Raw genomic sequence first — 18,090 nt, forward strand, 5'->3', positions numbered from 1 at the left:
TCTGTTGATCAAGGGGATTCCCACAGAGACGTGCTTTAGCATCAGCGTTAGAAGGAATTCTTCACTTTGTATGCAGAGGAGGATATATTTCTTTCATCATTACCCTTCTTAAGTATCAAAACATATCATTGGAACATTAACCCAAGAAAATATACAATACTAAAAAAAAATTTAAAAGATGGTTCTGCGTTATCATTTAAGGAAAATATACCTCACTACAGGTGTGACACTCAAAATAATTCCCTCTGAGACTGACACTTACAGACAATATTAATAAACTTATTGAAACGTGTTACAGTAGCCATAAACTTTTGAAACCTGTTTTAAACCAAGTTGAAAAGTATTTGTTGATGAAAAACAAGAAAGAGTTAAAACAGTAACAAGTAAAGGAATTGAAAAGCAAGTACTCGATTTTTGAGCAATCGGGTAACCTCTGAAAATCTAATCTTGGGGCCGAGACAAACTAACTGATCTTTTAACCGTTTACCATCCTTTATAAAGTTTTGACCTCAGGTGTACAGTGAAAATCAGTGACTCAATAAAGCCCCTCTTATAGTACAAGTTGGAGGTGGCATTTTACATACTTGACAATAAAGTAGTAGTTTTAGTATCCCTTTAATGGTAAAAGGAAAAACGATTTTCTTCCCACCAATACAGTCACATTCAAGCAATTGTACTTTTCCATTATACAGTCTGCTGTCTGCAAAAATTAAATTGAATTAACTATTAATATTTTTTTAATAATATTTAATTATTTTATATGTATTTTTATTCTGTATTTAAAAAGTACGGTCACAGTCCCATACTAAATGAATGAGCTAGATTAATGAGCGTTAAATAAACTCCTCTCCCCAAGTTCAAAAATGTAACAGGTATGTCAGAGGTTTCAAATGATTCTTATTAGGAAATTGATCAAGGTGCCATCTTCACAGTTTGACCAGTTGACAACTCAGTGACACTCAACTCTACAGACCCATCAAGCAGCAAGGGAGATCTTTTGAGATAAATATAGATTTCAGTAAAGAATTTCAGATCAAATATGGAGAATTAGGCTGTTGGGATTTTATATTTGGTTAAATATCAGCGCTCACGTGCAATTGGAATGGGGCCCCTTGCTTGAAATATTCCTTTCACTAGCTTTCGGTAATTTAAGGCATCATTAAACAATGACAGCGAGAGAATTTCAAACTGCTTGTTTTTCGGCTAGCTAACATATTTGAGTAACTTGGATAATGGGGTAGGTATTTTTAGGGCAGTCTACCGTCGATCTGTGTTATAAAAGTGAAGAGAGTCATTGTACAGGAGAGATTTTAAGTCATTTGTGTTAGGAAACGGTTGTAGAGAAAAAGAATCATCTCTCTGTATTTTGATGGTACAAACATTATTAACCCTAGCCTTATTCACAATAAAGCCATTAAAGAAGATAACAAAGTATGTGAAAGTATAACCACGCACACGGAAGGGTATCCACCATACTTTAGTTTGTTAAAAGTTGCATAGTGCTAAGAACTGACACCATTCTTTCTACAGGGGTAAAGTAAACATTCCTGAAATCTCTCCGGACTTGACATAACTAATAAATCATGTGTTGTATCTGCTGATACTACATCAGTTTTTAGCACTTTCCTTTGTTCATTATATCTAGTGTTTCTTGTTTTATATTTGATTCAAATATCCATGTAAGCCAAGGTAAACAGTACTCAAACCTGGCAGCATAAATGATGTCAACAAAGGGGAGAATATGGCAACAAGTAGGCGAATTGACACATACGAGTATTGAATGTGGCTCAGATAATTCCTCTCGAAATAGCATTAAAGCTTTCAGAAACCCAATCCGTATTATTACCGTGATCCTTCTGTAGCGGACTAATTCTGAAGGAGCCTTTAAAATGTTACGCCTTCTCTGTCATTGTATTTTTATTTAGTACGCGTCATATAATAATTTATTATATAATACATCATTTTGTGTGTATTATTATTAAATATTATCGGAAATGATCTTTGTCTTTTGCATTTATTCTCATTCTCTATACATGTTTGCTGCCTTTCAAAATATATTTACATACGCAGATCCCAACTGAACTTTAAATTGTCGGTTTGTAAGTGTCGGTTTGATACCTATTTTATAGAAACTTTTACAGAGCAAACTTTTATAATACGCATTTTAAAAAAGCATGAAGCATGAAAGTAAATTAAAGAAGGACAAGACAGAAGGGAGAAGACAACACAATGCCCTCACTAGAACTCAAGTGTTAACGGATACTGAAACAATGAGTAATGGTCTGCCACTCTTTCATACCATCGCCTATTTCCTACATCCCAGAGCTCTCTTTCCAAGCCCCCGATAATTCCTCACGTCTCTAAATCCCAACAATGACAGATTATAAACCCCAGTATTAAGCCTGGGCTGGGGCTGCAAAGTATGATGCCAATATAGCTGGTGTGAGGAATCTTAATACTTGTAAAATATATATTTCTTATACAGTACAGTACAATACAGTAACCATGCTCTCTAGGTCCATGGTACTAGGTTCCATGGACTCAACTGTGTTTGTGAATGTAAAGGGGTAGCGAGATTCAAGATGCTTGATATTTTTCTGCATAATCACAGTCTTTTTCTAGTTATATAAATTACTGAAGCATATCTGATGTTTATTATAGTACCTAATTATTACTTTTGTACATGTTGCCATTATAGTGCAATAGTTGTGTGACCTATGGCCTAGTTCTGGTAGAAAAAACTCTCCTACAGTAACATAAACAAACAGTGCAAGGTTTCATGGCAACCAGGTGTAAACTCATCCTACTACATAACTCCCAATATCCAGGCCACCACGGGGTAACTATAGTGTGATTGTGATTTATTCCATCCACTTATGTACTGATCTGACACCCAGATCCATATTCATGAAGGGCCATCCTGATGTAATGTTCCAAATGTGTAGCAATCGTCATGGAACCCAAAGTTTTGGTCCTCTTGTTTGACTGCACATGTAGCAATTTGGAACAGATTTTTAATGTGTAGGCTCTATTCCCTAAAACGTTTTTCTTAGAAAACTAACAAATCTGTTGACTCTTTATGAAACATTATGATCATGATAATGATGATGGTAAATAATACTAATGGTGTTATTTGGCTAATAAAACGTTGGTTTTCAGGCATGTTGGGGCCATAAAAATTAGCTTGTGGGCCTCCAGTTAAACAGCCCAAATGTACAGTGTCACCATTTATTTTTAAAGTACTAGACACTCCAATAAAGTGAAAAACATAAAACCCAAGTCTCTATTCCAGAATGAGGTCATTCTTTAGGAATTCCTCTTTCATAGACACCATGGTGGGGAATGTATCAGAGCTTGGCTCCAGATTGAAAGATTTATTTTTGTTGCTTTGAACAAAGGTGTATTTATTAAACATATACATATTCAATGACATTTCCCCCTTGGTATAAAATACTATTAATATTTAAAATATAAAAATAATTTTATAGTGTAAAGAAACTCAAAAAATGTCCATTATGATAGCGCAATTGACTTCTAAATGTTCAATGCGTAGTATTTGTTTTCTCCCTGCTGGTTTAGCCAAAGAGCACTAACGGTGAAGAGCCGTGTGCTAAAAAGAACAACACGGTAATGGGTGAACCTGGTTCAAATCCTCATGATATTTGGCCTTGGTTAAGCTATTTGTGCCTCAAGCACCAAACCTGAATTATATATGGTATAAAAGGTAAGCACGCTATACAAAGAGTTTACCACTACGTGTACCAATTTATGTGTATAGAATGTGTATATTGCAAAATGTGTTGTAATATAGTTATCGTTCCGCTGTCTTTGTTCATCTTTTTTCATAACTGTTAAAATTAATCCAATTCTTTATATTCTTAAGAAGTTATGACCTTTCTTTGTATCATGTATACCTTAGCGCCTGTCGGAGAAATTCTTTTGAGCAGCAACATACTCAGTTAAAGAGATAAGAGAATGAACTGAGACTCCCTCGGTCTACATTCTAAGCATATTTTAGACTCTGGTACATGCAATTCACAGCATATGTTTTCATTATGTTCTCTATTTAAACACGGTTTGTATCTTCACTATTTGATTACTGCTGAATTTAGTTTTTTTCAGAGTGTTCCTACGTGTCCTTTATGGATGATTAATCGAAAAACACACATATTTATACATTTTTAGTCATTTGGGGGAGGTAGTTTTCTATTTATTACAATCACATGGGAATGCTAAATTAGGGCGATCACATATATGTATATATATATGTTTAAGGCAAAAAGTAAACAAGATCAGGGGTCCTCCCCTAAAGATTTTTTCCCAGCAGTCTGGAAGTGCTTAGTAGAGCCACTTCACTTATTTGGTAGACTGCTTGCTTCTTGCCCTGTGACCTCCATTTCCTCGTGTGACACCAAAATACAAAACTGACACTAGTCATCCCAGCCAGCAGAAGCCACTGTAGACAGTGCCGACCAGGGGCGGATCTTCAGGTAATAACTCACTAAATTATTTAAATTATTGCCAGTATTTAACAGATAACACATCATTATGTATTCCTTGGAGGAGAGGAGGGATCACATATTATTATTAATATTTATATATATATATATATAGAGAGAGAGAGAGAGAGAGAGAGAGAGAGAGAAAGCTTGCATATCTATCATGCAAACAATTTTTTTAATACTTTTTTTTCCAGCTCGTTCTGAGTTACGGCAGGACATATAACATAATTCCCCGTAAAGAATAAACATAAAAATATAAAATATTGTAAATGACATTAAAGTTACATATGGATCAGCTGTTTCTACAACATGCTGTTTTGAAAAATCTTATATTTGAAACCTAATGAAACCTTGACTCAGTGGACAGTTCTAAATCCTGGTAGAATATTAAAATTACATTTTAGTCATGTTCTATCCTAAGATTAAAAAAAAAAAAAAAAAGATATTTGCAAATATTTAAGAGAGCATAGCAGAAATGACTGTGATCTATTACCCCTTTTCTGTCTGTCTCCCGTTTCCTTGACACTTTAGTCAAATAATGTTGAATTATAGTCACTTTTTTACGGGAAATCTCATTGCATGTTCATTTTTTGATCGTTTCCCTGCTAGCCCCTATAGGAATTTGGCTGATTGCCGATTTGATTCTAGAAAGGTTTCCATATTTAGGCTTGGCATGGGTTTCATAATTAAATGATCATTTGCTCAAACTCTCTATGAATAATCACATTTGTTAAACATGTTTCCTTTTATTTAAAAGTTCAGATCCAGAATGAGACATGTAGTGGGAAGCTTGTAAAATTGTAATTATTTGCTACCTGCTATTCATGTTGCACAATACCATTTCAATTAACATAAGTATTGTAACAACAACTTTTATTAATTTTACTGGATGGTTTGATAATCTGATATGTGGGTGCGTAGGATGGTTTCGATATACAAGTGAAAGTAGAGATCTCTAAAAATGGGTAGGTATTCTGTGTTCTGAGAGATATTACTGCTAGCCAATGGCTAGCAGTTGATGAGAAAAGAAGCTGGGAACCAAGTTACCTTTATTGTGCAGAATGTTTAATGTTCTCACACTATAGACCCTTAGCTATTTCTGTTGCATAAAGATGATTTTACTTTAAAAAGCACAACAAGAAAGAAATAAAACTTTTTTCTTCAAAAAGACGGTAATGCTTCAAGTTAAACACAGTTTATAGGAGATAACAGAAGTATAGCAAAATATATATACGTCATAAGGGTTGTAGATTTACTATTCTAATTTATTTCTTATATGTGCATTTCCTGCTCCGCTAATCAGGACTGAGCTTGGATTTGAAATACGTCAGATCTTTTACAATTTTTTTTCCTCTCGTAAAGGCATTACTGCTCCTTTAAATAACATCTTTGGCATTTAGTATAAATGTATACATTCATTGAATTTATACATTGTAAGAGAAAGAAATATGACTTCCAAATTAAATGGCTTCTTAGAATTGATCATTAGTCCTTTATTTGTAAGATGAAACACATCAATAGCTCAAAATACCACAGGAAAGCAACAGACTTAGCTTTATATATACCGGTATATATATATATATATATATATATATATATATATACATATATATATGTATATATATGTATATGTATATATGTATATATATACACACATTACTGCCATATTATTTATTAACTTTACAATATTAAAATATAGACATCTCAATTCAAAATATTTCTTATGAAGTGCTCCGTACTGACACACTGTAAACTTAATTAGTTACATTATCCTTGCAGGGTCAGGTGAGTATATTAACCCGTTAAGTACAATGGGCGGTCCCAAAACCCATTGAAAACAATGCATTTTGAGCCCGTACATGTATGGGCTTTGTCATTAAGGGGTTAATAAACAGTTAATTTAAAAAAAAAAAAGAAGCTAATATTTTAAAATATAATAGCCGTTTGAGTACCAGAGACTTTAGAGGCATGACTATGTTTAATGTTCTTAATTTGATTATCTGATGTTTACCAATCATTAGATGCAAGAATTAATACATAAAAAGTGTTTTTTTTCTTACTTGTAAGCTTGTTTGAACAGCTCTGTCTTAACCTTCTGAGTATAAGTTATGTGTATAATTGTTATGTGACGTGCTACTTATATCTTGTTTACCCAGTGTACAGTGCTGTGCAATATGATGGCGCTATATAAATCAATAAATAATAATGTGCCAGTGTAAAAATTATACACAAGAAAATGGATTTGTATGTGTGTGTATATATATATATATATATATATTTTTTTTTTTTATTATTATTATTATTTTTTTTTTTTACATATTTACACATATAATAAATATTTTTGGTCAGCAACCACTGAATGTCCATGTTTCCATGTTCTCCATCTGCCATAGCTAATGGTTTCCTTCTCAATATTTTATTGCATGCATTTAACCAGAAACAAAATATTTTTGTGTTTTTTTAATTATCTGTATTATATGAAGTAATTTTTGGGAAAGCACAAATTAACCCCTGTATAGCCAGAGGGCTTAGGAAATATGATCTTAGCTGACATTTGCAAGGAAAATATAACCTGGGTTCATGTATGCTCAACGTAATATGGAATCTGACACAAGGGCTAGCTTTGAGTGCTTTTCCAAAGCAATTTAAAAAAAGAAAAAAAAAGCAACAGGTTCTACCAGATGCAATTTGTTAAGAGTTATTTTGACACAAGATACATACACACACATAAGGGAAAAAAAGAGGGAAAAAAACTGAGTTGGCTTTGAACATTTTGATGTAACATGCTAAGGATTCTGCTAATATGGTCTGCATTGTACTCAAAAGGGAGCCAAAATCTGATTTTTAATCCAAAATAAAACACTGCTGGAAACAACTGGAATAAATTTGCTATAAATCTTGTACCTAATTATCAACAGCAAATTGAGTCATGTCCATAGGCATTTGCACAGTCTCTTGTACCCAGGCACTGGGCACAATTTAAAGGGATGGGTTTTTTAAGCCCAGAAAAATATAGGTATATTTGTTTTTAGAAAATAAAGAATTGAAATTGTACATTTACAAAAAAAATAAAAAGTATTGTAGTTTCCTAACGCAACCACAGAAATTCTTCATATTTTCCAATACAGCATTTCTAGCGTTGTCAGTCTGGCAAAAGATGACTAATTGCAAGCACATTAGCTGCTAGGCAGCAAACCGTATGAAATGCGCACATATAATCAGATTGTAAGCTTGCAGGAACAGGGCCCTCTTCTACGTCTGTACCAGCATGTTTTAGCATGTGTTAATGTTATTGTCAATTTAAATAGTTAAATATTTTCACTGTCCCCTATTGTAACAGCGCTACAGATTCTGCTGGCGCTATATAAATATAATGTCATGTCACATACCAACAACCTGCAAAATTCTCAAATCAAGAGGCCGATGCCTGTCTAGGATAATTAGAGGTGGAACTGAAGTCAAGGGTCATGTCTTGGACAGAAAGCACTTACATTAGATTAAAAAAAAAGATTTTACTGCAGACTGTAAAGCCGGATAAAAGCCGCAATCTTCTTTAAGAGAAAGAACGAGTTAAACAGGCAACTAGCCACGGCAGATCACATAACACCTGAAGGGGATCTGCGTTTGTCAGCAAGTAGACAACAGAACAGTTGGAACTGGCTTGGTCACATTCATAGTAAAACGCAAAGTTTCATTTTTTTTTTCCTTTAGACTACAGCACACTTTTCGGGGGTTGGGACTTGATTCTGTGTGTTCTGTTCAGTTTCCCTTCAAAGGGTCCTGATTTCTACACTGAAAACAGAATTAATAGCAACCTTTCAGGATCACGTCAATATATCAGCATTTTGACCGTCTCTTTTTTTTCAGTTTTTCCCCCCAAACAAGTTGTGATGGCCTATTTCCCAGTGACATTCAAAATAGTATGTGCAATTTGTAGGGACACCATGTCCTTTAATAAATGCGATATATATCAATATTAGAAATATTAGCAACTACCATCATATCACTACAGTAGATGTGACATCACACGGTTTCCAACACTTTAGCAGTTAATTATCGTTAACACTATGCTACTAAAACCTCAATTTATTTTAAAATGAGAAAATTCAGGCAAAAGCAATGTCAAGAATTGAACACTTTTATCAATGCAAACTCTTATGTTAAATAAACGCATGCGGGTTATTAAGTACATGCAGGGCTGACATGCTACAATGAGAAACAAAAACATAGCATGTTACTGATCACACTTGGTGACCTCCAGTTCCTACAAAAAGCCAATAATCTTTTAAGAAGTCCAAAAATAATTTTGCACTTTTTTTCTCGTGCCAAACATTTTCAAAATCTGAATTGCTAATTGATATTGCCAATATTATTATATTATATTTTCTTCTTTTGTCTCTCGCTTGTTCAAGAAAATAATGATTTCTTGGGAAAATAGGGCATAAATCTTCATTTTGGAGGCAATTAAAGTGTTGATTTCATTTGTGCCCCAGAGCCATTCTTGTAATTTGCTCGGATAGCTTTATGTACCCAGCGCTCCAGAGCTTTCAGAAACCCAATTTCTAGCTAGACTTGTTGGATTGCAATTTTACTTCTAGGGCTATGGCCTCTGTTTTGCTACGAGCTCCTAGGATATAAGGCTTAAATATATAAGGGCAGGCTGAGTAGGCCTAGTTACGTGTAACAATTGCTTTCAGGCACACATATGTATGTGAGGAATGAAGACGTAAGCAAAAAGGACTTGAACACCAACTAAAAATTACACCCTTTATGTGTAAAATACTATTCAGTTGCTAGGTGATCGACAAACAAGATATCGCTGTATTGTTTGCAAAGCACAGTCATATTCACCCATAAATTGAGGAAAAAAAAATATTTTCTGTTCTAAAATTAGTATAGAAAAAATTTTCCTCGGCTAGGGCACGAATTGACCTAACGACAAAGCAGCCACATAAAAAAAATCTGATTGTATCACAGATCAAAAAGTCACATAAAAGAACAAATTAACCCCTTCAGTGTCAAGTTTCCCAAAGGTGTTTGCCTTCTCCATGCATATCTAGAATGACTCTGATGACCTCTGAAACCAATCTACAAGTCATTTACTAAAACATGTTCTTACCTATTGTTGAATTTGGCTAATTTGACCAATAAAACATAACAAAAATTCATGCAAATTTAGAGAATTTTTCATTGCAATAAGTAAATAAAAAATTAAGTGAAACTATTAAACTAAATAAACTGTTTTATTGTCTATCTAGATAATAATCAGGGAATATTTATATTTTGAGTCTGCTCTGCCCATACACTTCTACCGATGTATATTTTCAGAAATCCATGAAATTATAAGTAATAAGCACCCTCGCACCATATAAACGATATTAACACATTAAGCATCGCAAAAAGGGTATTAAAATAACTTATTTAAATCAATTTCTATTCCGTGCAAAATTCCATTATGTAAAACTGTTAACCATTACAACCCAGCTTCCTCTAATACACTTCCACATCAATGTTTCTGTAGTTACAACCTAATTAACCCTCACAAGACCGCAATATCAACAATGGCCCATAACACTGTGTCAACCCCTTTTCTTCCAGTTCGGCTGGTAGAATTGGCTTCTTTCTTCAAGCAAAGTGGGAATCCTCAAACTATTAACCCTTGCTTGCAACATTTATAAAACCTGATCAGTGCCGGGTGGGTGGTTCCCAATTAATCGCAAACAAACCAACGGGTCCATTCCAAAATGACAGTGTTTATCCCTTCGGCAGCCTCAGGGGGGCGCGACGCATTGTGCACTTTTTATGGCTCCCCCTCCGTGCACAGAATAGGTCGAGCTCAACGTGCCAACCGAGTCAATAAAGTGAATAGAAAATCAAAGGCGCCGCGACCAAACGTCAACTGCGCGGGGGTGTTATTATTTATACGGGTCTAAATATACTTCTGTTTATAAATAAAAACGCACATATACACGTTATACACACATTATATATATATATATATATATATATATATATATATATATATATATACACATTTCTATTTTTTTTTAAACAAGAAGAAGTGGGTTAAAGATCATCTAAAAATAGAGCTTCGAGTCGCTTTGTGCTGTATTTATTTGATTTTTTCCCCTCGCATGTGTAAGGAGGGAAGGGGAATGGGCGCGCTCTCTGCAAGCAGCCTGTACACAAAGCAATGTGCAGTGAGGTCTGAATGCGCTTGGCCAAGGGAAACTGACAAGCCAGGCTAATGAACCGTACAGACAGCAAGAAAATAGCCCGGCCTTTGCTTCATTTCAACCCTTCTCTGTGCTATCTACCAGACCACCTAGACGGGATACATCCAATATGTTCTCACTGGGAAACATCATGAAACGAGGGGACCCCCTCACTTAACGCGTTGGACAGAATGGAGAGTAGAACGCGTAGTGGAAACAATACAACACAGCGCTCCGGCGCCGAAGAGGTTAATGGCTGCTCTCTTAAGTAAATTGATCGCGTTGTTTCTTAACGCTAAAAAGGGGGGGGGGGGCTTAAAAATGTCATAATTAAAGGAGAATTGAAATCAGGCACATATAAAAGCCACCCAAAAGCAGGTCAAGTTGGCTGGCAGAGGCTTTTACAAGCTCATCTTGCCAGGTCGAATCCAAGAGCAGGGCTTAATGAAGCAATAATAGGCACATTATTCAAAAATGTTCATTTCGATGGAAATGTATCTAAAAGGAAGTTAATCATATGCAAATAATAGAAAGGCCCCAGCCAACGGTGTGCATACCAATGGGATGGATGAGAAGGAGTATATATAGATATATATAAATACACATATATAGAGAGAGGGATCTGCTTACCTGATCTGATAGGTTTGCTGGTCTGGTCATATCTTCACTGTCTGATTTGGATCCACCTTCTCTGTCCTCTATCACCAGATCGATTGGCATTTTCCCTTTCAAACAGCTGATGTACCGATGACAAAAATTGTCACATAATTCGTGTACCTACACCAAACCAGAAATAAAAAAATATACATACAGTGAGAAGAATGAAAGTATAAAATAGCTAAACATAGATAAATGCAATTATCAAGCGCAATCAAGATCTTTTTTGGTGACCCTGAGAGAGCCCAAGCAAGGGGAACACATTGCAATTATCCTCCAGAGACCATCAGAGGCTTGTGGAAGTAAGAGTAACTTTTTTTTCTGCTAAAATAGAGATATCCTAGAAAATTGACATTGACAAGATGATTCACAGGCTACAACATATTCAACACCCGTGCTAAATTCATCTGCTCCTGGGGCTGTGACCTGTGTGGGTGACATTAAGAGTAAACTATTTAATTTCACCTACTTATATTATGATAGGAGGGCTCTTAGCATCTGCTAAAGGCAAACAAAAAAAATACATCCATGTGAATATGCTGATGTATAGAATAATGTATTGAAGGGCACCTTTATTACCAATTCCTAGCAATTATAATAAAAAAAAGCAATGATACTCCAGCTAAACTGATGCATTTGCTTTAAATGGGGATTGTGTAGAAACATCACACTTGGAAGACTTAAAGTGTTTTAATATTTAAATCCAAGCAGAAATTGGATACATAAAAAAGTATCTAAGCTAGCATGCAACTTTTATAGCAGACATCAAGCTGTAGTCCTGTTTATTGCTCAAATGCAAAACAGCCTGTAAAATTACATTATCCTCTTCCTTCTCCCTTCAGCATTCAGGAATAGTCCCAGAGAGCAGAAAGCAGCTTTGCTTTTGTCTTTGGAAAACCTCACACAACAATAACTGACCTGGATTTCACCTCCAATCTATTTTTTTGTTATTATTTATATTTAGTTTCTCATGTCTTTAAAATAAAACTGAAAATTATAAAGTTATAAATATAACAAATCTCTAAATTTAAATACTCCTTAAAATCGTAAAAAAAGGATCTTATAATTAAAACTAAGCTGCTAAAAATATAAAATACACGAAAAAATCTAAATTTAATATAAAACATACAAAAACATCTAAATTTATTATAAAGCATACAAAAAAAGCTCTAAATTTACATGCACCAAGAATATCCCTCGGGAAAAAAAAATAATAATCAGCTAACATACATATCAGGTAATGAGAACAAGACATTTGTGATCTTGGGGTTCAGCAGTAGAAATAGTAATTAAATCTTGAAGAAAAATGGACTTCAAGACTGGCTTTGGCACTAATTACATAGAACCAGAAATAAAGACATTTATGCAAATCCACTATTAGTCGTGGCATTGGGTTTCCCTAAAACATATTGTAGATAGAGAAATTACCTTTTCCAACTCCAGCAAATGAAACCTTAATACTTGTATGGCTTGGATCATCTGCAAAATACACAAACACCACCATCAATTTTGTCTCTGAGAAAGAATAGAAGATCAGGCTTTGGGTTTATGGCAATTATTCAAAAACTCCTCTGCACAACTTTTTTTTTTAACAATGTGGATTTGGCCCCTATAATGCGATTGCAAAATATGGAGTGATGATCCAAAAAAATAAGGAGAAACAAAAATAAGCCAAGCCTGTTCCATGTTAAATTCTACATCTAGGAAGAATAAGAGGGTGGTATAAGATTTCAAGCTATTCCTTTTCACTTTTTATGATTTCCATTTAAAATCCCTAAATAGTAGGGGGGCTTTTGATGTGTTTTCAATCTGTTTGTCTACAACTGTAGGGGATGTGATAAGCAGAAAGAAAACTAAAGGTTTTGACATCCCCTAAGTAAAAAAAGAGGGGGAATAAAGAGAAAGCTGATTACTGCAGTCACTTACTGGGTGTTATAAAACACAAAAAAAGCCATCTCATTTACCAAGTGCCTTGGATATCTCCTCTGATCACTGTGTAATTTACTTAAACCAAATTGTTACACTGTATTACTTGTAATTAAAAGCTCCATGCAAAAATAAACAAGCACACAAGTACAAAGAAAAACACAAAAAGTGTCACATCTTACCAAATTATCCAATTCCGGATTGGAAGAAAACAAGGGCTTTTCTGCACGAATCTGTGACCAGATAAACAGATTAAATAATGCAAACAATATATATATATATATATATATATATATATATATATATATATATATATATATATATATAGTTCCATGGCATGTGCTTCTATGCTTCTATAATATGGTCTATTATGTAATGCCATGTGCATGTAACTAAACAGTGTACTTTATAATTTGATCATACAAACAAGTCTAAGATGTCACATCTACCCCCAATCAATTAGCAGTGACATTTATAATTTAATAATATTTACTATTAATATAAGTGAAATTTTTTAAGATTAAGCATGCATGTGCAGATCCATAATACAGCGTCTGCGTGTTTGTGTCTGTTGTATGTATGAGTGTGTTGTTGTTGCTTGCATGTGCATTGTTTGGCTGACCTGTTTGGCGAATACAGCTATGTCTTCATTGAAAGACTCCGAAGAACACACATCCCCGCCAGCTACACCCGGCTCCCGGGGAGTACAAGTAGCTAATTCACATTTCTCAAAAATCAGTGCTAACAGAGGGAACAGGGGGTGTCTGTAAGAAAAAAAACACACACAAAAGTCACACACACACAGCAAATAACACACAGCAAACTGCTGCTAGTGCCACACTCCAGAACACAAGGGGTTAAAAAATAAAGAAGAAGAAAAAACTTGATCAAAGCACATATGCCCTAGTCCCAGACTCCAGAACACAACAAGGTGTTAAAAAATGAAGAAGAAAAATGCGATAAGGGCACAGAAGCCCCTGCCCACCCTAGCAAGGGGTCAATGCAACACTCGTCTGGGCAAAACCGAGGGCCGAGGGCGAGAGCACTTACATGCAGTATATATATATATATATATATATATATATATATATATATATATATATATATATATATATATATATATATATATACATACATATATTATTCAGATCACCCCTCTACGTTCTAATTTAGTTGAATAATTTCCTGCAAAAATATTTTTGGTAATCCACTATCTCGGATTAATTATTATATGAATTAATATATTCTGCGATCATGCAGTTAAGGACAGCTAGGTGACTGCCAAGATGGATCTGGGGTAATCGGAGGGGGTGTAAAAAACCTCAATGTAAAAAGCAGATGTGGATTTGATTTGCATTTGAAATATTATTTAAATTCTGTTAGTGGCAGAGAGAAAACCAGCGTTTTGTAGTATTCTTCCTAAAGTGGATATATATATATATTTTTTTTTTACACTATATTAACTAAAGAACCGGGTAAATCTTTACTATTTTAATGTTAGAGAGGAAGAGGAGGATTATATTAAGATAATGACTTCAATTAAAAGTGCGGCATTTAATTTATTCCAATGTGTTTTCTAAATTGGAGGAATATATTTAAAACCTGAATTAAAGTACGCGTAAGTGGTTTTTGGAAAAGTGTTATTTTATAAGGAATTGTTTTTAAAAAATGCTACTTTTCCAGCATGTAATACCAATATGCGTTAAAATAAACTTTAAGGATACAAAAGATTAGGTCTTCCCACCGACAAATTAGTGAGATTACACATGTTTTCACAATAACCAAAGCGTGTTATTTTACTTTATTTAAGGCCTTTCAGGGCATATTGAGGGAAAAGGTATCCACTTTAACACAATAATGTCTATTTAAAGCACTATACTCCTTTTAAAATAACTGAACCTTAGAGTTGTTTTTCTTAAATAGGCTTTTTTATTTTAAAACTCACACTACATAAACATTCACATTTTACTTATTAGCACTTTATTTTATTATCTTAAAAGTTTGATCTTAACTTATAGAAAGTACGTTTCTAGTGCCTTGTAGCCTAAAAATATCGCCTATTATTTTGTTTAAATAAGATTTTGGTTAAAAAAAACCCTAAACCCTAATTGTCTTAAGAAACATTGTTGTGAAACTTTTTTATTTGTTTTTTTTAATACATAAAAAAAATGTTTTTAAATATTTTAACAACATTTTCAAATGATCTTTGGGGCAGCACTATGAATATCCAATATATCACATAATACATTATCTCATTTAGCCCATCAGATTAACAAAGAAAACCTAAGAAAGCTTAGTGAAAAGTCGCAAGAAGAAGTTGGATATTCGTTGGTTGTTGATATGTTTTTTGAGACCAGAGATGATCTGATTGGTAAAATTTGCTATTTCCTATAGAGCTTGATGCCAGATGTACCTACCCATAAATGGCATCTTTATCTCTCTTTAAAGCGTCATTGACAGAGGTGCCCATGCTGGGTGGCATGGCGTTGGTGTGGGCCGTGTGCGGGTATTGGTGGGAGTGCAGCGGAGGACCGTGATTCAGATGGTGAACTGGCTGCATGGATCGGGCAGCATGGGGATCCCCATACATTGTACTGGGAATTCCTACTCCATCCATCCCACCGTAATGGGGCAAATCGTCGTACTGTATAACAGATAGAAAGACACAATAAGCAACCCAGCAAAGGCAAAAGGGCATCTCTGGGGCCTCCAGTTGCCTTCTCCTCCTTATAATGGTGCATTGGCTTACTTCACTTAATACATATTTACCCCCCACACCCCCAAGTCTTGAAGGATGAACTCGAATGTTGATACAAAAAAAAAGAACCTCAAGAATATAGAATAATACTTTAGATGGTGGACATTCTATCTGGGAGTGAAGCAGAGAGGGACTGACTTAATTCAATTGCCATATGCCAACATTTTTAAATGAGGGCAATTATACCATGCATGTGAATTTATCATGTTGGGTGTTTGCATGTTTATTGTCCAAATGCTGGATTTCCAGGTAATGCCTTTTATCTGGACAAAAAAAGTTCAGCATACGTACATAGATAATACGCATTCTCTGTTACACTGTGTATAATGTGTAGATGAAACAGAATTCTTTAAATGCATATATTAGTGTAATGAATGGATACTATTTTATTCCTGAATTTTCCAACAGATTTATCCACATAGGGACTTATTATGTTAAGTAGATTGTACTAGAAAATAGGTTCTGTTGTCTGAAACTTAGTGTCAGCACAGCCACCTTCCTATTGAAGATTGCTTCTTATAGTGTCCCACTCCTATTACACAAAGTTTAATGACTTTTAATTATTGGAATGCTCCTGAATATATACATATTCGGAATTAAGTGGCTGCAATTAAGCTTGACTTGTGTATTTAGAATACATCTTCACTGAAAGAAATGGCAGATCCAAGAGAGAGATTAGATCTCCTTTAACATTCCCACTAAGCCTGAGCCACAAACACTTTGAAAACTCGGATTGTTGGTGGTGTTATTCGCTGTCAACAATAAACACTTAAGAATACTGTTTGGATAGAGGCATACATTTCACTGTATATATGCTTAGCATTGTGTTACCAGAGGCAGATGCACAAATTAAATATTAGCTTTGTATTTTTAAATGTTTGATCTTGGATCCATTTTTGGAGTGGGTGCATGGGTGCCTAGGTGTGTGTGTGTGTATATATATATATATATATATATATATATATATATATAGTGTGTGTGTGTGGATGAGTGTTTGTATATACACATAATATATATCTATATATATATTTACATATATATATTATATATTTATTTACACACATATATATATATATATATGTATTTAAATATATATGTATATATAGTATCCTCTGTCCTCATCAGCTGCATAAACTGAAAACTAAATCTTAATTCAAATGGAAAAATAAGTTTTCTAGGCGCCTGTCTGAGCCACGTTTCAGCAATAGGGAACTGTACATAAACTTTAAGAAATGTTTTAGGTACATACCCTTTGAGCCATCGGCCTTCCTTACTCCTTGCTACTTCACTTTCAGATATATCCTATTTAAGGCCAGTGTGGAACAGAATGAATCACGCAACTCCACAAAAAAAATTTAATAAATAAAAAAAATTAAAAATTGTAAAAAAAAAAAAACTCCCTTAAGGTTTCCAGCGCCGTGGGAATTTAAACCAAATCTTCTTCTGCTTGCTGAGAGAAAGAAAACAATAATTCAGCATGAAACTTTCACTTTCCAAAAGAGGGAGAAAAGCAATTTTTTCCACTTTTTTTCCCCCCAAATCAGTTGAAAAGTGCCCCTGGAACCAAAGCTACCAAAGTCTCATGGCTTTCTGCCACTTCAGCTGTCAATCATAGGCGAGCTTGTCAAGGTGGTGAATGAATGATGATCCACTGTGCGCTTTGCACCGGTCAAAAGCCCTTAAAATAGTGTCCAGATGCAAAATGTAGAACGATCAGGCTCTCTCTCTCTTCTCTCAGTTAGTCCCGATCGCGCAGCCCTCTCTCTTTTTTTCTCCCCACTGCCTCTCTCTCTGTGTGTTACACACGAGTTCTGCAATGGAGATGGAGAGAGAAAATGTCTGAGTTTCGTCTTAAAGAAGCCTCGATCGATGCTGCTCGCTCCCAGCCTCGCTGCGCGTGTAAAGTGTGTGTGTGCACAGGCGGAGAGCTGGGTTTGGACCAGAATGCTGGAACCCGGAAGTAGTGGTGGCCATAACAGGTCGCGTCTTACACAATGCAATGGGCTGCATCAACTAGCTCGTGTGGGGAGGG

The 18,090-nt window shown here is 34.8% G+C and overlaps 1 protein-coding gene across 15 annotated transcripts in view; it reads right to left on the reverse strand.

Moving 5' to 3' along the window:
- The window catches only part of LOC149303239 (homeobox protein Meis1-like), an 83,966-nt gene extending 66,647 nt beyond the window's left edge, over window positions 1-17,319 (reverse strand). For 6 of the 15 annotated variants that reach the window (XM_089481661.1, XM_089481662.1, XM_089481659.1 and 3 more), the window contains exons 1-6: window positions 17,308-17,319; window positions 15,718-15,944; window positions 13,923-14,064; window positions 13,483-13,533; window positions 12,803-12,853; window positions 11,348-11,494 (exon numbers count right to left, since the gene is read on the reverse strand). In XM_089481661.1, the coding sequence (XP_089337787.1) occupies window positions 11,348-11,494; window positions 12,803-12,853; window positions 13,483-13,533; window positions 13,923-14,064; window positions 15,718-15,944; window positions 17,308-17,319 (630 nt within the window). Of the gene's footprint in view, window positions 1-4,000; window positions 4,004-5,317; window positions 5,321-11,347; window positions 11,495-11,608; window positions 11,610-12,802; window positions 12,854-13,482; window positions 13,534-13,922; window positions 14,065-15,717; window positions 15,945-17,307 lie in introns of all 15 variants that reach the window. The other 9 variants (XM_089481672.1, XM_089481669.1, XM_089481664.1 and 6 more) reach the window with 6 other exon arrangements.
- Between the last annotated feature and the right edge of the window lie 771 nt (window positions 17,320-18,090).

The sequence above is a fragment of the Sceloporus occidentalis genome, unplaced genomic scaffold, assembly GCF_023333645.1.
Source record: "Sceloporus occidentalis isolate IW3139 unplaced genomic scaffold, rSceOcc1.0.p SCAF_15, whole genome shotgun sequence".
Classification (NCBI taxonomy): Eukaryota; Metazoa; Chordata; class Lepidosauria; order Squamata; family Phrynosomatidae; genus Sceloporus; species Sceloporus occidentalis.